We start from the raw sequence: 25194 nt of genomic DNA on the forward strand, positions 1-25194 counted from the left end.
GGGCGGGGCCGCGCGGGGGCGCTGTGGGCGGGCCCGCGCCCGGGGCCGCTCCCGCCGCCGTTTCCGGCCCGGGCTCGGTGGCGGTGCGGCGATGTCGGACTCGGAGAGCGAGGAGGAGGCGGACGGCGGCCGCGCCGAGCCCTTCTCCCTGGCCGGCTTCCTCTTCGGCAACATCAATGAGGCGGGGCAGCTGGAAGGGGACAGCGTCCTCGACAAGGTAGGGCCGTGTCGCTCCGGGGAGGCACGGCGGGCGGAGGGACGGGCGTGAACCGGGGTGCTTGGGGAGACCTGGGCTGTACCGGGGTGAAGCCAGGATGTCCCGGTTTGTACCGGGTTCTACCGGGCTGTCCTGGGCTCTGCTGGGGTGAGCCGGGGTGCCCCAGGATGCTCCTGGGGATGCTCGGAGCGGGCTCTGGGGCAGGAGCCCGAGGGGCTCGGCCCGGCCGGCGCTCGGAGCCTCCCAGCTCTGGTCTCCCCAGGAATCCAAGAAGCACCTGGCCGGGCTGGGCGTGCTGGGGCTGGGCAACCTCATCACCGAGATCACCGCCAGCGAGGAGGAGAGCGCCGAGAGCGAGGGAGCGCACCTGGACGAGGAAGGTTGGGCGCTGCGATCGCTGTGCTTGGGGAGCGCAGGGGCTGCAGGACACGGCTCCGCGAGAGAGCGAACTGCCCGCGGGGCTGCGGCAGCACCGAGGGGGTCCCGGTGTATCGGCGGGGCTGCGGCAGCACCGAGGGGGTCCCGGTGTATCGGCGGGGCTGCGGCAGCACCGAGGGGGTCCCGGTGTATCGGCGGGGCTGCGGCAGCACCGAGGGGGTCCCGGTGTATCGGCGGGGCTGCGGCAGCACCGAGGGGGTCCCTGCGGATCGGCGGGGCTGCGGCAGCACCGAGGGGGTCCCTGCGGATCGGCGGGGCTGCGGCAGCACCGAGGGGGTCCCTGTCAGAAACCCTCTGTCAAAGGCCTGCTCTTCTCCACCTTGCCAAACAGAATCCCACAGCAGCTCCTGATCAATTTTGCACTCGTTGCTTTTAATTTTTTAATAAGTATTTTTGCTTTTGTCTCTCCTCCTTCATAAATAAGTTTAGTGTGTGTTTGTATTAAAGAAACCTACTTAGCACACAATGTTATCTCATTCTGAACTTGTTGAACAGTTTCAGTAAATGAGAGGTGGTCCTTGTGCTCAAGTTGGTTGCTTACCAGTCTTTTTAGGGGAAGAGAGCTTTTGATTAGAATGAGTGGAAAAGTACTCTGGTGGGAGATATTAATCAGATAGTTTTGTTCCTCTAAATAAAGGAAGCATAGCAAAGGATTCATAAGTACTTAGTGGAGCCTGGTGTAACTAATATAAATTAGGGTAAGGTTTTGTTTCCTTCCTAGGCTGGGTGAAGAGCACAGAGGATGCTGTTGATTACTCAGACATCACTGAAGTGGCAGAAGATGAGAGCCGTCGGTACAAGCAGGCCATGGGCAGCCTGCAACCAGCTCGAAGGCCAGGTAAAGGCCATCAGCATTGCAGAGAGCAACACTGTAGGAGGTGTTCTTGGGCGTTGTGCTTTTTCGCTCCTTGCTTCAAGAACCCAGTATCAGCTTTTGTGAAGCTGTCTTTGCTGGATGAAGCCACTTCTTGCTGTCTTCCTCTTTTAAGGAATCAGTTCCTCATTGGAGTCACTTCAATCTTAGTATCTCTCTCCTGTTTTACTCTTGATTTTTTGTTTTTAAAGACTTTCTGGAGAAGGTACCTTGGTTCTTTTGTTCATCTCAAGTATCTCTGTCTGGCCTAGCATATGCTTTCAAGAATAAGCAGGTTTTCCATTTCAGTAACTGCTGGTGTAAATCATACATCTTGGCGTATTTTTTGAAGGTGTTTTATACTTAACCTTTCTGGTGACTTTCTGTGGTTAGTGAGATATAAAGGTGATTGGGATTTTTTAACCTAAATTTTCTTTATTTGTTCTACAAAGTGTGAAAAGGGTGTGATAACAGAATATATAAACACATAGGCAGATTGTAAATAAAAGGAGGTCATAGCAGAATATATACTACATAGATTTTAAGTGATCCAGTCATCTTTCTGTCAGTTTCTCTTTGTCCTTCCTTCCCACTATTTTTAAAATTTGCATCTTGCAAATAAGGAAGCTGAACTGGTAAGAGTCTATATCTAGTTACAAGATGAGAATGGTGTCTGTGCCATCAGGTTTGACACAGAATAAATGGAAAGGGTGCCTGTTATTTTTTTATTATCTGGTTAACACATGGTCTTGTCTCTTGTCTGGTTAGATGAAGATGAGGATGATTACGATGCTGACTGTGAAGACATTGATTCCAAGCTGATGCCACCACCACCACCACCTCCAGTACCTGGAAAAAAAGAAGATGAAAAGGATGCAGCTGCCACTGGTGAGTGAGGACTTTCTTCTTCTCTCTGGCAATGTGAATGTCTGAAGGAAGCAAACGCCGCTGTGTAGCAGTTCTGCGGCGCCACGTGTCACGAAACTCAGTCTGCAGGCTGCATCTGAAGGTGAGTGTTTGTGATGTTTCAGGATTGCCTGAAATCTAGGGTGAAGTTTTGTATTTCCAGTGACTGTTGAAATACCCGTATTGACAATGAAACTGCTTTTTTATCTCATCCTCTCAGTTATGGCTGGGAAATTCACCTGGAACGCTTAGGATAAAATGAAAGGTTAAACCAGAATGGTACTTAAAACACCTGCAAAGGCTTAATTCTTGCATAACTTGGTATAAACAGTAAATGTGGCACTAGGGGGTTATGCTAGGGGAGAGGGAGGAGAGCTGTTTGTTTATGAGGTGCTTGTTCTATTGTAGTATCTGAAGATGGAGACGGTATCATTTTGCCCTCCATCATTGCTCCTTCCTCTGCTGCCTCCGACAAGGTGGATTTCAGCAGCAGCTCTGATTCTGAGTCAGAGGTGGGACCTGAAGAAGCCAGGCAGGCAGAATCCAAGGAAGGCAAACTCACACTTCCTCTTGCAGGAATCATGCAGCGAGATGCTACCAAACAGTTGCCAAGTGTTACAGAGCTCTTCCCAGAATTTCGACCAGGCAAGGTATTGTAAGAGATACGTGGAAGAGATGTGTGTCATGTAAGCCCTCTAAATATGCATTGTACAGTGTTTAAGGGTATGTAATCACTCAGTAATCACATAGATGTTCTTGCTCACTCAGTACTCTCTGGTTTCTGTGTACTACTGTTTCCAGATTGCTTTTTATCTCAGAGTTTTCCTGCCATTTGCAGGAATCTCTTAAAAAGTGTCCTGTAAATCAGAGTGCGAATGTTTTGCTGACCATAGCAAAGGCCTGTTTATTTGATACTTTTGCTAGACGATTAAAAACCAGTGCTAATCTCTCTGCTTTCTGGTAAATATTTCCTCCTCCTTTTATGCTGTCCTGAACTTGGTGTTCTTTTCCTGTAACAATTTGTGGTCTCTATCTTCTCTCTTGAAGCTGCTCTGAACATAAATTAGAAATCACCTCAAAACAAGCTTGTTCAAAGGATGGTTGGGTTTTGCACAAAGACAATTCATTACAGTTCTTTCCTAAATGCTTCCAAATAGAAAATGCAGCTTATGTATTTCAGTAATTATTTTGGAAGTTTTAAAGCTGTCAAGAAGAGAGGAAAGGTAGGAGGAGAAGGACAATGAAGATGGGCTTATAGTTGCCAAACATACAGTTATGGACAAAGATAGCTTGGTTTTATGTGTATCTCAGAGGAGCTGAATGAGTTGCATAATTAAATGTAATGTTTTAATGATTTAGCTGACCACTGTCATTGGTAGTGAGGCTCTAGCATAGAAGTTTTCCTTCTCAATGTTTTTCAGGCTTTTGCAGACTTGGTGTTTCTTGTGATTCAGTTGGTGTGTTCATTTCTTTGATGCTCAACATGTAATGTCAGAGACTGGCTCAGTGTTGGGTGTGCCCAGTGGGTGCAGAAATCAGTGCAAGCAATTAATGCTGAGCACTTTCCATGATTAATTAATGAACAATAGAACTGACAAAGCCTAAAGCCCTGTAGGTTTTGCTATGAGGATGGGTTGGTGTGCATGTTAATATAGCATTGTATTTTTGGATGAAACCTCTTAAAATAGCATGTGCAGAAGAAGACTTTGGTGTCCTTTTAACCTGTTAGCAGCTTAACTGTGTCTGACACTTTGCTCTTCATCATAGGTCACTGAAACTGGATAAAGGGTTCATAAGTAATCTGTGGGAGTTTTGGAAAGAAAGTTTGCATGGATATAGGCAGAGGTGGAGAGAGTGGTTATGCAAACGTTTCCTTTGGGGATCAGTGTAATAGATTAACTGAGAACATTAATAGGGTACATCTGCAAATCTTTGGTTCTAATTCCTGTTTCCTAAATATGTCAGTTAATTTAGAAATAATGATTTACCTCTTTAAAAAAGTTCTTAGAAGAAAATAAATTTTGAGTGCTTAAAAACCAGCAATCATACCCATAGAAGGAACAGGGGAGAAACATTAGTGCAGGTTTTGGAGGGATGCAGTATAGGGAAACTACATTATAATGAAAATAAAAATAAGTGTATTATTTCTGGACCATATTATTTATCTGTTTGCTTAAGAAATCTCTATATAACTCTCTTTTAGCTTGTCTCTTGCTGATAATTGTATTAACTCTTCTTCAACCTCCATCTTTCTGAAGATTGTGGATTGTTCAGAATGAAAATCAGTTATTTCCAGGTGTTGTCTAACCCCATGTCCAATATGTAAAGGCAGTCTTTCTTACCTCTGACTTTCTTTGTGTCTGAAATTAAGAATATGTCCTTTTGAAAAGGAGGGATCCATCAAACAAAAGGATCAGAAACCTTTTTCAAGGGATTGTTGATTGCATTGGGAACTGGGATTGTACCACAGGCCAAACTTCTGAATTTCAGAGTGCTCTCTTGCATTACTGTTCTTCAGGTGAGGGCAAGCATTCCACAGTGTCTTTCTTAATCTGATCCTCTTGTTTTTTCCTGTTCCAGGTGCTGCGTTTCCTGCGTCTTTTTGGCCCTGGGAAGAACGTTCCATCGGTCTGGCGAAGCGCCCGGAGGAAACGCAAGAAGAAGCATCGGGAGTTGGCACAGGAAGTGCAGATACAGGAGGGTGAAGTTGTGGTTGAGAGTGGAGTGGAAGGAAAATCTCCTTGGGAGTATGAGTTTGCTGCTCCTCCCCCTCCTGAGCAGTGCCTTTCAGATGATGAGGTGGGATATCTGAGACTTAGAGAGGGTCACCAGCTAGTGCTGGGGGTAGTAGTGGATTGGACAGCGACTTTTAGAGGAAGGAGCTTTTCCCTCAAAAGAAAAGTGGAGAACAGAGTTGGCTTGCTGTCCAGCTGGGCAGCAGCTCTTCTCCAAATACTAGTCAGTGACTTCAGGTGATTGCTTCTTACTGAGAAGGCTGCATCCATGGTACAGGATCAATAGGAGAGCTTACCCACTTTGTATCAAGAAGAAATCTCTATGTTCTTGGAAGTCTAATTGCAGAACATTCTTGAGGCAGATAGTAAGTATGGAAATTAATTTCTTAGAAATGAGAATAAGCTGGGAAACTCTGAAGGAAGAGACCTGTTACTGACACTTAGATAAACCACCAGTGTAACCATTCCATCTGTTGCTGTGCTTCAGATTACCATGATGGCACCTGTGGAGTCGAAATTCTCCCAGTCGGCTGGTGACATAGACAAGGTGACAGACACGAAGCCCAAGGTGGCCGAGTGGCGCTATGGCCCTGCCCAGCTCTGGTATGACATGCTGGGCGTCCCCGAGGACGGCAGCGGCTTCGATTATGGCTTCAAGCTGAAGGAGAAGAACGAGCAGGAGGATAAAGGACACACAGATGAGGGGGTGAGAGGGGAGTGTGAGGCAAAGTGTAGAGATGGATGTGGGGATTGCTGCACAATGAGGATCTGAGGATGGGCTGGTGAATTGTTGCGTACCGTGCAAAACGAGACTTTTGAGTTTTCCTCCGTTAGTTTGAAAGGATGTCTTTCAAGTCAGGTCCTCCAACAATTTTTACTTCTTCCAGGATGCAGAGTCAGCGAAGGAGAAGGATGATCTGCTAGCTGATGAGCACTTCCTCATGGTGACACAGCTCCAGTGGGAAGATGATGTCATCTGGAATGGGGAGGATGTCAAGCACAAAGGGACCAAGACACAGCGTGCGAGCTTGGCGGGCTGGCTGCCATCCAGCATGACCAGAAATGCCACTGCCTACAATGCCCAACAAGGTGATCAGGGGTCTGACTCCAACTTTGCTTGCTCTAGTTGAGCTGACTCATTACATGCTCAACTGCAGCACTTAGTAAAATTGTACATGTACAGTTGCATGTCTCAAATTTAAAACATGATTCCCTGTCAGGGAATGCTTTTTGACAAAATCACAGCTCTACTGAGAATTCTGAGACTTGATTTCTTTCCAAAAACAGAGTAGGTCACTTCTCTTAGAAAACACTGATCCCAGCTCTGTCTTTCTTTTTTCCCTTTGGAATACCAGATGCTGGATCCATCTACATTAATATCAAGCAAAGCTACCCTTAGGATTTCTTCTTTTTATAGGCTAATGGAATTTTGTTTACTTTTGTTTTTAATTGGAAGAATTATGTAAAGATCTTCAGAAGGTTCTCCTCAACTAAAAATGGTATTCTGTTTTTTCTAGGTAGGAAGTAACAATTCTTACAAGCCTCAGACTTCTTTTAGACATGGATGCATTTTAAATTTAAATTGTTCATGTAGAATGAGTGTTTGTCTTCTGTTTCTTATATCTTATCTTGCTTCTACAAGGAAAGACTATTGGGAATGTCAGATCTTTATTGGGTACCAGTATCAATCCTTTAGTGTTCAGCTGTGAGTACAAGACACTGAGGTGTTGCGTGGGTGAATTGGAGATTCTTTGAAGAGGCTGCAGACTCCAGCAGTCAGCTCTGTGTGAAGTGTGTTTTTTTTAAGCTTTCCCAATTCTAATACATGTCACTCTTTGGGATATGAGCAGTAGGTCCATCAGGCTGAAATTCACTCTCCATGCAGCCCCTCAGTCCTGGTTTAAGGCACTGCAGTGCCCCCTGACCCTCCCACTCAAGCTGACCTTGCTTTTGTTTTCCTTTTCTCTAGGTTTGAACCGCAGTGGCTCTTTGCTCAATTCACCAATTCCTCTAGCACAGAAACCCAACGTAGCAGGAGTCCTGGGCATAGCAAAGTGCAAGGAAAAGGCCCCTGAACAGCAAGGTAATGGCCCAAGAGTAGGATGTGACACACATTTCTATGATAGAAGGGCCACTTTTTTGCTCTAAAACTTTTTGGAGGCTGTGTTTCAATAGAGCAAAATTTCTGAGCATTGGTAAAGCTCAAACTTGGGGCTTTACTTGTTCTTTGCATTCAAGATCAGTTTTCTTTTGCCTTTTAGAGGTTCTGCATCAGGAATCCTGAAAGATGGGGAAGGGTAGAGGGAGTAAGATGTGAGGGTGAGATCTGAAATAGTTTTTTTCTGTGTATAAAATTCTCAAGGGTTCTACTTTATGATTGTTGCAGTTTCCCTGGATGAGGACAAGCCCTGGTACTCCATTTTCCCAATTGATAATGAAGAGTTAGTGTATGGCCGTTGGGAAGACAATATCATCTGGGATGATCAGGCAATGGAAACCTACTTGGATCCCCCTGTCTTAACACTTGATCCAAATGATGAAAACATAATTCTAGGTATGTTTTTTGGCACCCAGAAATTTGACTTGAGTGGCACAAGACAAGGGGAAATGAAAGCAATGGTTTATACTCACACTGTAATGGAAATAAATGGACTGGGGCAGCCTTCCTTTGTTCTGGCTATTGAAGTTAATTTGCAAGTCCAGGGCCTAAGCAGGAGGTGGCAATGCTACTCTTTATTGGTGTGGTGTACACATTCAATTTCCAAGTTAAATGCACTGACAGGAAAGTAGAAATTAATGCCTTGAAAGTTAAATTTAACGTGATTAATCTGACTCTTGATGTGTTTTAGGAGTGACTGTCTTGATTTGATTTGCATGCATGTTGGTTTGAAGAGGGAAGGTAAGGATGTAAACTTGTGCTTTTAGAAATTCCTGATGAAAAGGAAGAGATGACTTTGAACTCTCCATCCAAGGAGAACAAGAAGGAATCTTCTCTGAAGAAGAGTAGAATCCTGTTGGGAAAAACAGGTGTCATCAAGGAAGAACCACAGCAGGTCAGCATAAACTTTAGCATCATCTCCAGGGTTAGGAATGACGAGGAAAGAGTGAGGTTTTTCTTTCTTTTTTTTTTTTGACACCTCTCTCTTTCTGTGTTTAAAAATGAATTAGAACATGTCTCAACCAGAGGTGAAGGATCCCTGGAACCTCTCCAATGATGAGTTTTACTACCCCAAACAGCAGGGACTTCGAGGAACCTTTGGAGGCAACATCATCCAGGTAGTCACAATAGCCTTCACTGTGAGTGAGAGAGCTTGAGTGTCTTGGTAGGAGGTTTCTAGCTGAGGACAGGACTTAGGATTTGTAGAAAAACAGAATTTAGATTACAGCAGGTCAGTTAAGGGTTCATGAGAGTTATTTTTAGTTTTCAGTTAAAATTAGGAGTTTGAACTTTTTATTGATTGCCGCACCAAACTGAGGTTTAGTTGCTTGATCTTGCTGTGTCCTACTCGCCATGCCTTGTTTGGTGTCTTATTATGTAAACCAATAGGGGGTGGGGAGAAAGAGGTGCAGTTTGTACTTCTGCTGCTACCGTATGTCTCAGTCTGAATATTATAAAATTAATTTAGTTACTGATTAATTTGAATTACTGCTCACTAGCCCTAGGTGAGGAGGTAATGTTTTTTTTCTTCCTTCTTTGTGGAATTCAGTGACTTCTAAAATCTCACCTGACTCCAGCATCTTCAGTAATGGGAAAATTATGTCATTCCAAATGAATTTCTCTCCCACTGATAGGGATAATGGCTTTAGCTGTAATTCCTAGTTAGTAGAAAGATCCCATCACTGGGTACCATCTAAAATAGTAAAATTGAAGTACAGTAGTTTCACGAATACAGGCCGCACCATTTTGACTAAAATTTTGCTCCCACACCGGAAATGCAGCTTATACTCAGGAGCGGCTAATATGTGAATAATTTTCTGACATTTACAACCTCAGAAGTGCCAGCCAGGGTGCCAAGCCGAGCACCTGCCAGTAAAAGCCGGCATTTCACGATTGTTACAAATTGTTACTCTGTTGTGCTGCGGGTGGAGCCTGGCTCCCTGCAGGCAGCACGGGGGGCGGGGAGAGAGGCGGGAGAACTCTCTCCTTCCCTCCTCTGCCGCAGCCGGGGGGAGAGACGGGGGGGGCCCCGTGCTGCCATTGCCGCAGCTCAGGGGGAAGGCGGGGGCCCCACGCTGCCATTGCCGCGGCTCGGGGAGGAGGTGGGGTGCTCCGTCCCCGCCCGCCTCCACTGCCGCGGGAGCTGGGGGGGGCTCCATCCCTGCCTGCCACCACGGGGCAGTGCCAGGCCAGGGTGAGCGAGCCCAGTGGCAGTGGCGGCTGGCCCCGAGCGGCCCCGCCGAGCGGCAGCGCCGGGCTCGGCCACCTGGCCCCGTCGGCAGCCTCGAACGGGCCGAGCCTGCACAGCCTGAGCCGAGCCAGTAAACCCCGCCCTGCTGCGGTTCCGTTACTGTTTGGCAACTTTGTTGCACGCGGGTCCTCGCAGCGAATGACAGAGCGGCTTATACTCAGTGCGGCTTGTATTCGTGAATTTACTGTAATCTCTGTACAGAAAGGAAAGATCTTTATATGGAAGTGAGCACCTTTCTGTAAAAAAGCAACATTTATGATAAGTGAATTTCAATGCACTTGTCTTACTGCTAGGAGACCTAAAAATATCTCTGGGCTCTCTTACTTAAGGTTTCACAGGATAGGAGGGTGGTCTTACTTTTGAGGTTGTACATGTCCCTCTTAACAGAGATTTTGTTCTGTATCAGCACTCTATCCCAGCGGTGGAGCTCCGCCAGCCCTTCTTTCCCACCCACATGGGTCCCATGAAGCTCCGACAATTCCATCGGCCTCCCCTGAAGAAATATTCCTTTGGTGCCTTGTCCCAGCCTGGGCCCCACTCTGTGCAGCCCCTGCTGAAGCACATCAAGAAGAAAGCCAAGGTACAGTTATTCCTGAGTGTGCCATGGCTCCTGGGCTGTGTGATGAGCTGTTCTGACACTGTCCCTTGTCCCTGGCGCAGATGAGGGAGCAGGAGCGCCAGGCCTCTGGAGGTGGGGAGATGTTCTTCATGCGCACACCACAGGACCTCACTGGCAAGGATGGAGATCTCATCCTTGCTGAGTACAGTGAGGAGAACGCCCCTCTGATGATGCAGGTTGGCATGGCAACAAAGATTAAAAATTACTACAAAAGGGTGAGTATGCAGATTCTGCTGTTGGACGGTGATTTCCCTCTGCCTCTCACTGAGAGCTAACAGCACCTCCATTGCACCTTCCAGAAACCTGGCAAAGATCCAGGAGCTCCAGACTGCAAATATGGAGAGACTGTTTATTGTCACACTTCTCCCTTCCTGGGTTCTCTACATCCAGGCCAGTTACTGCAGGTGAGAAATGAGGTTTTTTACATTTCAAAAACAGATAAGTTGGATGTGGCATAATAGGCAGAGTACTTTTTACAAGCCCTGTTTATTCAATCACAGATAATGCTCACCTTCCAAAAAAACCCCAGCTTCCTTTTCAGTTCCAGTTTATGTCTCTTTGCTTACTAGTAATAGTAATTACTATTAGTAATTAAATGGTGATAGTAATTCAATTCCTAGCTTGCTTTTTAAAAAATCTCTATTGTATGCTTTCTAAAATTGTTGTAGGAGTTACAAGAGTTGCAGGAAGTGAATCTTTGCTGTTTTGCTTAGTAATGGCATTAGAATGAGTGTTAGAGAGGACTAAGGGGAAAAAAAAAAACAAAGCTGCTTCAATGCTGGGGAACTCACTCAATAGGTGTTGGAGGGGATAGAAAACATGGATTTCTCACAATCCAGGATTTTATATGTACCTTTTGAGAATTGCACTTCTGATTTTTGGATGCCAATTACTAGCCAGGTGTACAGATTTCTGCTTTTATGAGTCTCTTTCTGTTGGTAAAATATATACATTTGAGATGGGGAGAGGAATTAAAAATGTTACAAGGATCACCTAGCTAATAATCCATAATTGTAAATATAAATGGATTTCAGTTAATGCTAGTTGCTCTTGCTGCAGCAGTAATTCTTCCATTCTATATCACATGAAAAACGTAATGTGAAGGTCCATATTAGAGATTCATCACAGAGCTAACAAATTCTAGTTGTGTGTTGGGCTCGTTTCTGTGTTTCTTGTGCTTTTTTGCAGATGTGTTCTTTATGTCTTTTTTTGAAAGTACCTCCTTAATGGTCCTAAAGTACTTCCAAATGTCCAAAGAACCTTTCAATCCCAGCATTTGTTCTAGTGCTTCTTAAGCTTTTGTTCTTCATCCTTTACTATTCCCTGCACATCTACATATGCTGTGATATAAATGGTGGTATACCATTGCAATGAACCTTGGGGTGTTGGGTTTATTTTTAAGATCTCTTTTGTATATTGTATCACTGAAGATTTGATCAAAACTTGACTTTTGAACTTCATTTGCTTCTCTTAACAGGCATTTGAAAACAATCTTTTCCGGGCCCCCATCTATTTACACAAGATGCCTGAAACCGATTTCCTGATCATCCGGACACGACAAGGCTACTACATTCGAGAATTAGTGGATATTTTTGTAGTTGGGCAGGAGTGCCCACTCTATGAAGTACCTGGTCCCAACTCCAAGCGAGCTAACACACATATCAGAGACTTCCTGCAGGTTTGTGATAAGAGAGTATTTGGGGATCTGGGGGGTCTTTGGAGCAAGCCCATGGCATAGGCCTGGGCTTGTGTGGACAGTGTTGATTTGAGAATCTCATTGTCCTGCTGTGACTCCTTTTTGTTTGTTTTCTTGTGAGATGAGAGCACTGCAAGAGTTGGATGTTAACCAAACAGGCCATTTTGGTTTTCATTTAACCAAAGATTTATAACATGTCTCTTCTGTTTTAATGGCATCCTATCTGATAAGTAAATGATAAAGGCTTTTTATTATTTATTGTTGTTATATTTATTATTTACTGGAATAAAGGATTACAAGGTTATATATAAGTGTACAAAACTGAAGAAGATAGAGTGAGTTTTGAAGTAGTGTGTGCTGTGTAAAATGACAGTTAGATGGGTTTTACTAAGAGACAATTAAGGAATCTTACCACAGTGCTATCAAACAGCACAGGATTAGAATTACTCCATAAGTCTTCCTTAATTTTCTAGATCTTGTGGCGGTTAAGCTTTGGGACAGTCCATGAGCATTCAGTAATTATCCCCAAGTTCAGATTTTGGAGAAAATTTCTAAGAATTTACTGTCAATTCAACTCAAAATTATAACTCCAGAGGTATTTGCAGAGCAGGAAAATCCCTGCTGTTCACAGAATTTCTGTGCCAAAGCACAAATATTTCTAATGTGATAAAACAAACTTCCAAGAGAAATATTTTTCCACACCTCATTCTCAAAAATAGCTGAACTTGAAGCAGACACATGGCTTGGAAACTTCACTTAGTGAATTTATGAGAAACAATGATTTTCAAGTAGTAAGCCTGAAGCAGTCCCCAGAAACATTGCCTGTACTGTCTGTGCAGGATGGTTTATTGTTTCTTTGGACAAATGGGTTTTGTTTTGTAGGTTTTTATCTATCGGCTCTTCTGGAAGAGCAGGGACCGTCCGCGGAGGATCCGCATGGAGGACATCAAGAAGGCTTTTCCCTCCCACTCCGAGAGCAGCATCCGCAAGCGGCTGAAGCTCTGCGCCGATTTCAAACGCACAGGTGCTGAAAGGCTTTTGTTTGTTTTTATTTGATCGTGTTCAGCCATCCTTTGCTGCTCTTGGAGCTCCAAACAGAGCAACATCTCCTGATAAACCATTCTTGAAAACTTGTAGAACTGAAACAGGGTTTTTTCTTGTTCCAGTTTTTAACAATGTGTACAGTAAATTCACGAATACAAGCGCACTGAGTATAAGCCACATCTCTGGGTATTGGCAAATATTTCGTTCTTTGTCCATAAATAAGCCGCACCTGAATATAAGCCGCTCTGTGGTTCGCAGCGAGGACCTGCGTGCAACAAAGTTGCCAAATACTAACAGAACCGCGGCATGGCGGGGGGTTTACTGGCTCAACTAAGGCTGTGCAGGCTCGGCCCGCTAGGGGCTGCTGACGGGGCCAGGTGGCCCAGCCCGGCACTGCCACTTGGGGCTGGCCACCACCTCTGGGTTCGCTCGCCCCGGCCCCGCTCCCGCCACGGCGCCGGCTGGGCACGGAGAGAGCGCCCCGCTCGCGCTGCGGCGCCGGCCGAGCACGGAGAGAGCGCCCCGCTCGCGCTGCGGCGCCGGCCAGGCACGGAGCACCCCCTGCTCCCGCCACAGCGGCGGAGGGCGGGGGCAGAGCCCCCCACCTCCTCCCGGAGCCGCGACAATGGCAGCGCAGGGCCCCCCTGTCTCTCCCCCGGGCTGCGGCAGAGGAGGGAAGAAGAGAGCTCTCCCGCCTCTCTCCCCGCCCCCCGTGCTGCCTGCAGGGAGCCAGGGCAACACAGTAACACTGTAACAATCGCGGAATGCCAGCTTTTACTGGCAGGTGCTTGGCTCGGCGCCCTGGCTGGCGCGTCTGGGGTTGTAAATGTCAGAAAATTATTCACATGTTAGCTGCCCCCGAGTATTAGCCGCACTTCCAGGTTTCCACCAAAATTTTTGTCAAATTGCTGCGGCTTGTATTCGTGAAATCACTGTACTTTTCTTGGCACAAGTGTGCTTGATGGTGAGAAATGACTACAGTGTAGACATTTTTAATAACCCTTTTGGCAGTGATTTGCTCATTAAAGACACAACAAAAACACATTCACTTCCCTCTGTTGTTTGTGGCTGTGTTGTGTTTTTCAAGCAAATACATGCAAATGAAAGCTGGGACTGTGATGGCATCCAGCACATGTGGGAAACTACTCAGTGTTTGACCTGTGCATTTTTCAGGGATGGACTCCAACTGGTGGGTTTTAAAGCCGGATTTCAGGTTGCCAACAGAGGAGGAGATCAGAGCCATGGTGTCTCCAGAGCAGTGCTGTGCCTATTACAGCATGATTGCAGCCGAGCAGAGGCTTAAGGTAAATCCTGGTTGGCTCCAAGGCAAATTACTGACACCCTGGGAGGGGTAACACCTTCTGCCTAAAGCTAATTCTGCTATAAAGTAGGCAAGTTAAGTCCCTAACTATTGTGTTGCTTGCTAAGTTTGCTGCTGCATAAAAGGGAGTTAAGTTTTAAAGAGAGAAACACTGTATTCTTAGCACCTATTATCTGAATATTGAATTAGCTGTGCTCAAAAGTGCCAAAGGAAAGGTACAAGAAAGGGCTTCTATTTATACCTAGAGTCTACAGCAGAAAGTAACCAGCAGGTGGCTGTAAGAGACACTGATTATTTTTTGAAGTTGAGTGCACTGTTTAGTTATGGAGTTTGTTAAAATACTGGGCAGTTTGACATCTGTGCTACTGTTGTTCACTGTGAATCTTGCAGACAACTGTCTGTGGAAGTTTGCTTGTTCAGCATGGCAAGTCTCCACACAGATACTTCTAGGTTTTTCTCCAGTAACCTTTTTAAGACTTTTTAAGCTTCTCATTTTTTCTGTAATATTTCTCTGTAGGATGCAGGTTATGGGGAGAAATCCTTCTTTGCTCCAGAAGAGGAGAATGAAGAGGATTTCCAAATGAAGATTGATGATGAGGTATCATCAGAGTGATGTATGAGTGTGTACACCAATATATAAATTGGAATGGCAGAAGAAAAATTATATATATTTAAAGGACATATTTAAAGTAAGATTCAGTAGTTCAAATGTTCACACAACTTTCCTGGGAACTTCTGCTGGCAGCTCATACCTGTCTTTGGTGATTGTTCTTGCAGGTCCTTTCAGGACTAGACTTTTTTGCCTTAAATGCCTTTTTGTGAGTTCCTTAGCACTTTGATTATTCATTGAAGTGTTATCAGGGCAGCTGAAGGATCAAGAAGAGGAATTCACCTTCATTGTGTCAGTTGAAAAGTTCTCAGTATGATTGGAAGAATTCCAAAATAAAAGCTTGGACTGTTACAGGGTTGCGATTGTTTATTTTCTCACTGGCAGGTGCGCACGGCTCCCTGGAACACCACACGAGCCTTCATTGCTGCTATGAAGGGCAAGTGCCTCCTAGAAGTGACTGGTGTTGCAGATCCCACTGGTTGTGGGGAAGGATTTTCTTATGTCAAGATTCCTAACAAGCCAACCCAGCAGAAGGTATAGTTCCTAAGGAGCAATGGCTGGGCAGTTACATGGGAGAAGTGGATTAAATAAGGGACATAAGGAAGAGAAAGTAGATGAGCCTAGGAAAGACTGTTATGACATTAATAGGCTGAATCTTCTCTGAACAGGACGATAAAGAACCTCAGCCAGTGAAGAAGACAGTGACTGGCACAGACGCGGATTTGCGCCGACTTTCCCTGAAAAATGCCAAACAACTTCTGCGGAAATTTGGAGTGCCTGAGGAGGAGGTGTGAGCCCAGAGCAGACTTCATTAATGGCTTTAGCAGCTGATGGTAGAGGGGACATAAATTTCCGCTTTGACCTCGTGTGGAGAGGAATTGAGATCCATAGCCAGCTACCTCGTCTGTGTGTCTCTAAAACCACTGCTTGTCTTTCCAGATCAAGAAGCTGTCCCGGTGGGAAGTGATTGATGTGGTCCGTACCATGTCCACAGAGCAGGCACGCTCAGGGGAAGGGCCTATGAGCAAATTTGCCCGTGGCTCTCGGTTCTCTGTGGCAGAACATCAGGAGAGATACAAAGAAGAGTGTCAGCGCATCTTTGACTTACAAAATAAGTACGTTCTTATCTGATGTTCACAGCCTTGAACCCCACCCTGTCCCCACCTCAAAAGTCCAGCACTGTGCATGCCTGGGGTTGCTGATATGTGGTGGTGCAGATGTTGATTCAACTTGTTGGACCCATGAAATACAGCACTAAGAAAGAGGCCTTTGGCTGTTAATAGAAACCCTCAGGTTCAGTGTCTTGCTGTCACAGACCTTTGGGAAAGGTAGAATGTGTTGCAGAGTCACAGCATGAGATGTTCTGCAGTTCCACACATCAGTAGTTCACCCCCTTATTTCCTTTCATTTTTTTTGTTTTGTTTTGTTCTATCATGAGCAGTATGCCATCTCTCTCTTGGGTAGCAGGTACCAATTCTATGTCCTATACTTCAGAACTGCCAGAAGAATTCATGCATTATTCCTTGTTCTGGCCTGAGACTTGAGAGTGATGGGGGACTGAAGTACTGTTAATGAGGAAGAGGTCAACTGTTTGGAGAAGATTGTCTTGAAACAGTTGATCTTTTAGATGTGGTTAAAAGGAGGGCTGAGAAGGGAATATATTATGCACGTTGTAGTAGTGATTTGTATCATTAATCCTCTAACCTTTGCATCATTTTTACCTTTGCATTTTTGGGAAGGTAACAAACTGATTTTTTTTTTTAATTTGGGAGGGCAACACTCACTGACTTTCAGGATGCCTCCTATTTTAGGGTTCTGGAATCCACTGAGATCCTGTCAACAGACACAGATAGCAGTTCAGCTGAAGACAGTGACTTTGAAGAGATGGGAAAGAACATTGAGAATATGTTACAGAACAAGAAAACTAGTTCTCAGCTCTCTCGGGAGAGAGAAGAGCAGGAAAGGAAGGAATTGCAAAGGATGCTCCTGGGAGAAGACAATGGCAATGACAAAGACAGGGGCAAAAAGGACAGGAGAGACAAAAAGGGACTGTGTAAGTAACTGCAACCACCAGAATTATGCCTGGGAAGGGATGCAGGGCTTTATGTCTGGCTGCAAAGTGTGCTGATTTGCCTCTCAAGAGAGCATGGATTCCTTACAGGGAGAATGTGTAAACATGCTTATCTGGGGCTTTTCCCTCTCTGGGGGTTCTTCCTTCTCTTGAGCACTTAGTGGCTGAAAGTGCATGTGAAGTGTATTCTTTACCTCATATCTTTTGTTTATTTTGATCTATAAACTTACTCTGGTATTTCTTTGGATAGCCACTGCTGCTTTCCTGCTTCCTGCTAATTTTTTTTTTTTTTAATTTTATTTTGAATGGGGATGGGTCAGGGGGAGCTGTTTTTTCAGTATTTTTCTCAAGATGTTTTCACACACAGTTCCTGCAACCTTCTTGTGGTTGTGTAGTTGGATCTTCTGCATACACACAGCTCTGTGTGAAGCAGGCACAGTCTGCAGGCTGATAGCAGTGTCTGTTTACACTGTGTGCTGTGGCAGCGTGTTTGGAGGTAAATTGGGCAGCTGCCAGATTTGGATCTCCTGGAGATGTGCTTATTTTAAGTGCATTCCAACCGAGAACTTGACATGTCCCTGACTGGCTGGTAAAATATTTGACCTGTGAAGTGAATGAACTTCATGAGAGTGCCCATGACCACTGGTAGTTGTTGAATACAAGTGAGCAAAGCTGAGCTCTGCATCTGAGTCAACGTTATTGTTGCCATCTATTCTCAAATTGAGAATAGCTCACTAATAAATAGTTACTGGGATCATTTATAAGGGATATGTGGAAGATTTTTAATTATTATTACCTCATGAAAAGATATCCAGTGTTACTTTGTACAAAAACTCTCAACCTGAATTATGAATGGTGCTGGAAACAATCTGTGGTCACTGGTTGGAACACTCCTTGGAAAACAGGATAATTTTGGCCCTCAATTTCTGCCACATAACCATAGCTATGAGGAAAAGCACTGTAACTAATCCATCTGCAGAGCCAGAATGCAATTGCATTGCAGGTTGCAGCTGTGGGTCCTTGTTGGCTGGTAGCTGTTCCCTCTGGCTTTATAATCCGTGTGGATAATTGAGTATCTTTGTTTTAATTTGATTTCATGCCATGATAAGAGAACATGAACAAGCAAGGGAAAGACTTCTGTTAGGTTCTCCTGAACATGTGTCTTGGAAGTTTTTAAGCCGAAACTATCTGCTGTATTCAAATGCTTGGAATAAAAATTCAAAAAGTTTGGAAAAAAAAATAAAGCATTTCCTTGTGGTGACAGCTTCAGCAGCCTCAGCAAACTCTCACAAGGATGATGACACTGCCTCTGTGACCAGCCTGAATTCCTCTGCCACCGGCCGCCGCCTCAAGATCTATCGCACGTTCAGGGACGAGGATGGGAAGGAATACGTGAGGTGTGAGACGGTGCGGAAACCCGCGGTCATCGACGCCTACTGCCGCATACGGACCACCAAGGATGAGGAGTTCATGTAAGGCCTTCCTGATCTCCCCCTGCTCTCTTGCAGCTTTGTCTACAGGCTTATTTCATTCCACTGACAGAGTGAAGAAATGTGGAACTGAGCGTAGAAGCCTGGCACTGTAATTGTGGAGAGGAATAGAGGTTTAATGCTGTCCATTTGGAGGGTGTCACAAACTTTGTGCCAGAAGAGTACCTGGAAAATCATGAGCTAGGCGGGAAAACTTCTGTATTGTTTTTCCCCCACCCAGACGGAAGTTTGCTCTGTTTGATGAGCAGCACCGTGAGGAGATGCGGAAGGAGCGGCGCAGGATCCAAGAACAATTACGGCGGCTAAAGCGGAACCAAGAGAAAGAGAAACTCAAGGGCCCTCCAGAAAAGAAACCCAAGAAAATGAAAGAGCGTCCAGACTTGAAAGTAAGCATGTCCATATAGGTTTTGGCTACTGGAGAAGCTTTTTGTTCTAGTGATGTACTAAAGATCTCACTGGGGGATTTTAATGATGGCTTTGCCTCAAATCTAGGAGCCCATATATGAATTCTGATGTGTCACCTTCTATTTTTGCAGCTAAAATGTGGAGCATGTGGTGCAATTGGGCACATGAGGACTAATAAATTCTGTCCTCTTTACTACCAAACAAATGCCCCACCTTCTAATCCTGTTGCAATGACAGAGGAGCAGGAGGAGGAGCTGGAAAAAACAGTAATTCACAATGACAATGAAGAACTCATCAAAGTTGAAGGAACGAAAATTGTCCTGGGAAAACAACTGATTGAGAGGTAAGGAAAAAAGCAGAGAGACAGGTGGGGATAGTAAGAATAAACAATGTAGAGCTTAATGCAGAATACTCATATGTATTTTAGTCGCAGGAATAAAGTGACAGGGCTTCACATAACCCGCTATTACAGGTTTTGAATTGTGCCTTTGCTATTAGGGCAGATGGAACCACAGCCAGTACTGGGGGGCAAATGGTCTTGATTCACATGAGGGCTGGAGAAAGTACTGTACCTTTTTGTTTGTGCCTAGTGCTGATGAAGTTCGCAGGAAATCCCTGGTCCTGAAGTTTCCTAAGCAGCAGCTTCCTCCGAAGAAGAAGCGTCGCGTAGGGACAACGGTGCACTGTGATTATCTCAATGTGAGTGAGGTGTTACTGAGCTGATTGCAGCACCTCCATTTCTGTTTGTACCGACTGGTCAGGCCCTTAACTGCTCCTGGGCGACTTCCTCCTGCCTGCCCAGAAAATTAATAAGCTAAAGTATCTAGGATTTCTGCGAGTAAATGTTTTGCCTCTTGGAACTGCCTTCATTTCTCTGCCTCTGATTTCTTCAGCGTCCCCATAAATCCATCCACCGGCGGCGAACCGATCCCATGGTGACACTCTCATCCATCTTGGAGGGCATCATCAATGACATCAGGGATCTTCCCAATGTGAGTTTAAGATATGACACCCAAATCCTGCATCTCAAGCAATATGGTTGAAGTAGGGTATGTCTTGTAGACGCTGGAACTTGCTAGTTTTGTGTGGATAGATGTCCAAAGCTCATATGTAATTTTTAAAAACTTTTTTTTTTTCAACAAAACCAGCACAAGATGAATGAAATGTAGCAGTCTGAAATGCTTTTATATATGTGGAACTGGAGAAGATCTGTACTTCACTCTTTTCTGACTAGACTTTTCCAGAAACTTGCAAAATCAAAAGATTAAATGGAAGAATTGAGTTGAAATGAGAATTTTAAAGTTCAGTTTCTTGACTTTTGTGTTGCAATTGAAAATACCATCTGAAAATTCTCAGTGAGATTTTCTTTCTTATAATGGTATAAGAGAATATTGTGTGGAACAAAGTGTTTGCTGTCGTGAGATTGAGCTTATTCTGTTTTCCCTGGTGCAGTTAAGGATCTGTTTGTGTAAAGGTGTTATACACTAGTGCCTATTTAATTGTGGAGGTTAAACTGAGATTAGCTGTGCCAATAAGCATTTGTTTCTTTTCCTCCTCAGACATACCCCTTTCACACGCCTGTAAATCCAAAAGTTGTCAAAGATTATTACAAGATCATTACCCGGCCCATGGATTTACAGACCCTGCGTGAAAACGTCCGTAAGAGGCAGTACCCATCCCGGGAGGAGTTCAGGGAGCACCTGGAGCTCATTGTGAAGAACAGTGCCACATACAATGGTAAAAACACAGGGAAATCTTGTTTCTGCTAACACATTGTGCGTGGAGAGCTGTGGAACTTTTAGAGTCAACAAAAGCAACATAAAAGCAGAGCAAATTCACTGCCAGATGGCAATAGTAAATGTATATTTTTCCAGATATACCTAAAAAATTATATTAATGTTAATGAACTAATTAATAAATAAGAAAGAAGTGAATTCCAGCATGTAGCAACAACTAAATGATGACTGTGATGTGGTAATTGAAATTCAGTTATGGGTGTGTGTCTTAGGGTGACTCAATGACTGAAGGCTTCTGCATGTTTCAAGTCCTGCCTACCTCCTTCATAGCTAAGCAAAACACTCTTTTCAGTAGATTACATTATTATGCTTTATTGAATGAATCTTTCAATGCAAATAGGAATAGTTCACAACCATTGAAGCCAGTGCCTTGCAGCATGCAGCTTTTAGTAGAGTTTGCTGTTATGATTTTGCATTTTTTAATTCTTAGTTGCAATAAACTTTTTGCCCATTTGAGAAGGTCAGGAAACTCATTTTAAGAAAATGAAAGAAAGCTAGTTTAAAATAAAAGCGTAGATTCTGTGGTAGAGCATGTACCTGCTGGGGAAAAGTGCTGATTCATTGGGGGTGAGCTTTAGTCTGACTGCTGATAGAAAGGTATTTGTCCAAAATATACTGAAGTTATTTAAAGCTGTGGGGTTTTGAATATTTCTTAAGTGTTTGTATTGCCTTCCTTAGCAGTTCTGCTTCACTGACTGGACTTAGTGAAGGAAACAGAAATTTCATGGTTTATACTGTGAATATTTGGCAGAGGTGGAGGACTTGGAGGCCAGCCTGCCACAGGCACAACTGCTTTCCAAAGGGTTTCCAAACTTTACCAGAATGTGTGCCAGAAATGTTATTTACTGCAAAGAACTTTTTCTCATGTAAAATGCGTGTTGAACTTGAATAATTGTGTGTATTGAGAGTATACTTGAGTACATACTCCTAACTGTGCCAGAAATATAATCAGTGATGCTTTAGGGGTCAAGATAAATGATATTGTGACATGGGCCTTTTTAATCAAGCTGCACTTGCTCTGTGTGTTTGCAGGGCCAAAGCACTCACTGACACAGATATCTCAGTCCATGCTTGACCTGTGTGATGAAAAGCTGAAAGAGGCAAGTTCTGTGAATGAGCTGTGATCAGAATGGAGGGAGAGGGATGGTCAGGGGTGGTTGAAGACTTTGAGAATAGAGAATGTGCATAGGCAAAACACGGGAGTTTAGGGAGAGTAGTAAAAAATTAAGGGAGTTCTTCCTCCTACCCTAGAAGGTGTTTGAATTTTTACCATTTTAAACAGTTCCCATGGGAGCCTTTCTGAAAACAACAGATGCTTGTTTCTTATTCTAGTTGTTTTATTTTGTCTATAGGTTTATATCTTGGCTTTACCCACTGTTAGTTATAAGTGTTTTCATAAAAAGGGAGTTTACATAAAGGGTGTCTCTCTGGGACAGAGTATCATGATAGTTCAGTTATTAGTTTAGGGTCAGCCACTGATGTTCCCTACTTCTTTTGCAGAAGGAAGATAAACTGGCTCGATTAGAGAAAGCAATTAATCCTCTCCTGGATGATGATGATCAAGTGGCCTTTTCCTTCATTTTGGATAACATTGTGACTCAAAAGATGATGGCAGTTCCAGATGTATGTAGCTTGAGTGACTGTGTGTATGATGTGCAAAATGTGCTGATCTTGTTGAGGAGAAAATGGTGGTATTAAATAGAAAAGTCTTCTGTAAAATTATTATTTTGTATTGCATGTTCCTACTGTTGAATAGATATCAACAGGCCTAGTTAAAAATCCAGTTGGAAGATCTTTTCTCAGTGTCCCTCCTGAACTTAAAAGATTGAATTCAAGAGGTCTTGTTATAAATACCTTAAATACATTTGGAGTGTTAATCAGTTCTGGAGACTTATTTCATGACATTTGTAGCTCACACTGTAGAAAATTCTACACAGACACTTCATAAACCTTTCTGATTTCTTTTTTTTTTTTTCTTTCAGTCTTGGCCATTTCACCATCCAGTTAACAAAAAGTTTGTTCCTGATTATTACAAGGTGATTGCTAATCCAATGGATCTGGAGACCATCCGCAAGGTGTGTAGCTTCAACTGAGCAGTCTCTTGTGTAGACTTGGTGTTTAGTCTTGATCACTTACAGGGTGACAATTCTCTTCCAGAATATCTCCAAACACAAGTACCAGAACAGGGAGACTTTCCTGGATGATGTTAACCTCATCCTTGCCAACAGCATTAAGTACAATGGTAGGTGGTGGAAATAAGGCTTCCATTGCCTTTTGTACTTAAATTAATTCATCTGGGCACCTGTACTGCCAAAGTGTGTTGAAGCCTGAGGCTGTGACTCATGGACTTAATGATTGTTTTCCTTTCCTGAGGAAAGAGATGCTTAAACAGTGCTGTTTTCACTGTCACATGAAGCTTTATTACCAACTGGTGCAGAATGGGGCAGTTACCTTTGGGGAGGATGTTCTGCTTGCTCAGTACACATCTCTGATCCAATGATTTGTTTCTGGGAATTTCCTTGAGACAGACAGGGTACAACCTTCCTGGGTCCTATAGCATACTTTTAATGCTGGAACAAACTGGTTGTGCTATTTTAGCCAAATGTGAACCCTGCTTTGTATTTCTCCTTGCATGAGAAGGAGTTGGGATTTAGGGACTTGTGTAACCAAAACCTGTCTTGCTGTCTCGGCATCTGGAATTGAAAAAACATCAGAATGTATAAAGAGATTTGTTTTTTGCTGTAGGGTCAGACAGCCAGTACACAAAAACAGCCCAGGAGATTGTAAACATCTGTTACCAGACTTTAGCTGAGGTATGTGGACAACTTTACTGGAATATTTACAGTTTGAATTTTCTGTTCTGCAACCTTAGTAAGCTTTTTTGTTCTTAGTATGATGAGCACCTGACTCAACTCGAGAGAGACATCTCCACTGCTAAGGAAGCAGCACTGGAGGAGGCAGATCTGGAAAGTCTTGATCCTATGACCCCTGGTCCCTACACTCCACAGGCAAGTGACCAAGCTCGGCTTTCACTTTCTTTTAGTTTCAATCTCCCGAGTGTTTGATATCTATTTTCCTCTTTGTTTCATGTTCTCCATCTGTCTGCAGTTTGTCTTTTAGTAGAGTATCTTGCTGGATGGTGTGCTAATCCTTACTTTTTAAGAATAAACTCTGCTGCTTCAGAGAGTAAGATACCTAAGACAAAGAGAGACATTTCCCAAGCAAATAGTAAACCTGCTCTAAAGATGAGCTGGGTACAGTCAGGTACAGCTGAGTGTTGGTTGGAAGGTCAAGGAGTGTGCAAGTGTAACGTTTAGAAACCCTCAGAAATCAAGCAGTGGACAGATAAGGACAACATGAGGACAAAACATGGATGTAGTGCTGAGAGGAATCCAGGGAACTGTTTGGTAGTGGTATTGTTGGAAAGGCTCATTGCTGTGGGTAAAGAAACTGCCTAATATGGTCAGCAAAGTCCAACTGTGCCCTCATTGCTGGGATTCTTTACATCTCTTTGTTCTAGTGGAAAATAATGGTTTTTATCCTTTATCATTATTTTGTAGCAGACAATTGTGTGTGTCAGGTATTCTCTATGTGTTACAGAGCATGTTCATGCATGACTTCTTTTTAATGTCTACAGTTTGGCAAAGACTTACAAGCTGCTTAGACCTTTTAAAAAATAGTTATTCTTTTTTTGGGTGGTTGGTTGTTTTTAAAACCATCAGTGAAAAACTTTCACCAGGAATGATAAGTTAATTCATGAAAATTAAAATTATCTTTGGAATTTGCCTAGAAAAGCAGAGAATGTCATCCTAGTGTCTGAGATGTGCCTTTTTATTTGGAAAAGTTCATAGGCCCTGGGGAAGATCTCTGTGTTGATAATTGAATGATAAAATGCAAATGTTGTGATGTAGGAAGACTAATCAAAGCTTTGCAGTTGTTTGTCCCAATTGTAGAACAATAATTTTTCAATTCTGAGCAACTCTGATGTAATTACAGCTGGAAAGTTGCATTGAACTTTAGCAAAGTCAGAGCAGAAAATAAGGGTTTGAAGTTCAGGAACAATTTAAGGTCTTATGAAGATTATTTTTAAGAGAAAAATGAGTTTAAAATTTGTTTAGGCAAGAAGTATACAAAGACTGTATGACTGAGCCAGGACAGCAGGACACAGTTGGGTTGTTTGGGGCAATATTTAACACCCTCCCATCCATCTCTCCCCAGAAAAATTCCCAAAATCTGATAGTATTTTAGGAAGGTAGAATGTGATTGCTAGAAATCATCAAATTCAACAGACTGGGAATACTGAAATTGAGTATAATGGAAGAAGACCTTCCTGCCAATAGGAAGTATTGGGCTGCAGGATAATCTTTGGAGATGAGTTCTTGCAACTATTTGTTGACACATTTCAAGGATTAAATGGCATCAGTGGTGATCCCAATGCATCAGAGAGTGAGGGACAAAAATGCCATTCTCTTCCCTGATGGTTTCCTTCCCAAGAGCAATGTTACTTGGGCTGACTGTATTCCAAGCTGGTGATCAGAAGAGAGGAAAGGAGGCCTGAGCAGGGAGCTCTCCTTGACAGGAGGA

General features: G+C 43.8%; 1 protein-coding gene across 4 annotated transcripts in view; it reads left to right on the forward strand.

The window, feature by feature from the left end:
* Positions 1-54: 54 nt before the first annotated feature.
* The window catches only part of TAF1 (TATA-box binding protein associated factor 1), a 30793-nt gene continuing 5653 nt past the window's right edge, over positions 55-25194 (forward strand). For 2 of the 4 annotated variants that reach the window (XM_033072275.2, XM_033072276.2), the window contains exons 1-35: positions 55-217; positions 480-597; positions 1377-1493; positions 2277-2396; positions 2823-3064; positions 4995-5213; positions 5637-5855; positions 6037-6238; positions 7119-7232; positions 7536-7703; positions 8075-8202; positions 8318-8425; positions 9965-10138; positions 10219-10392; positions 10477-10581; positions 11655-11855; positions 12756-12897; positions 14091-14221; positions 14756-14836; positions 15233-15382; positions 15517-15636; positions 15788-15963; positions 16660-16901; positions 18184-18391; positions 18630-18795; positions 18946-19157; positions 19405-19513; positions 19708-19806; positions 20374-20551; positions 21643-21710; positions 22111-22233; positions 22593-22685; positions 22768-22852; positions 23356-23423; positions 23502-23618. In XM_033072275.2, the coding sequence (XP_032928166.1) occupies positions 92-217; positions 480-597; positions 1377-1493; positions 2277-2396; positions 2823-3064; positions 4995-5213; positions 5637-5855; positions 6037-6238; positions 7119-7232; positions 7536-7703; positions 8075-8202; positions 8318-8425; positions 9965-10138; positions 10219-10392; positions 10477-10581; positions 11655-11855; positions 12756-12897; positions 14091-14221; positions 14756-14836; positions 15233-15382; positions 15517-15636; positions 15788-15963; positions 16660-16901; positions 18184-18391; positions 18630-18795; positions 18946-19157; positions 19405-19513; positions 19708-19806; positions 20374-20551; positions 21643-21710; positions 22111-22233; positions 22593-22685; positions 22768-22852; positions 23356-23423; positions 23502-23618 (5103 nt within the window). In that variant the 5' untranslated portion in view covers positions 55-91. The remainder of the gene's footprint in view (positions 218-479; positions 598-1376; positions 1494-2276; positions 2397-2822; positions 3065-4994; positions 5214-5636; positions 5856-6036; positions 6239-7118; positions 7233-7535; positions 7704-8074; positions 8203-8317; positions 8426-9964; positions 10139-10218; positions 10393-10476; positions 10582-11654; positions 11856-12755; positions 12898-14090; positions 14222-14755; positions 14837-15232; positions 15383-15516; positions 15637-15787; positions 15964-16659; positions 16902-18183; positions 18392-18629; positions 18796-18945; positions 19158-19404; positions 19514-19707; positions 19807-20373; positions 20552-21642; positions 21711-22110; positions 22234-22592; positions 22686-22767; positions 22853-23355; positions 23424-23501; positions 23619-25194) is intronic. The other 2 variants (XM_033072277.2, XM_033072278.2) reach the window with 1 other exon arrangement.

This window comes from Catharus ustulatus, chromosome 14, assembly GCF_009819885.2.
Source record: "Catharus ustulatus isolate bCatUst1 chromosome 14, bCatUst1.pri.v2, whole genome shotgun sequence".
Taxonomy (NCBI): Eukaryota; Metazoa; Chordata; class Aves; order Passeriformes; family Turdidae; genus Catharus; species Catharus ustulatus.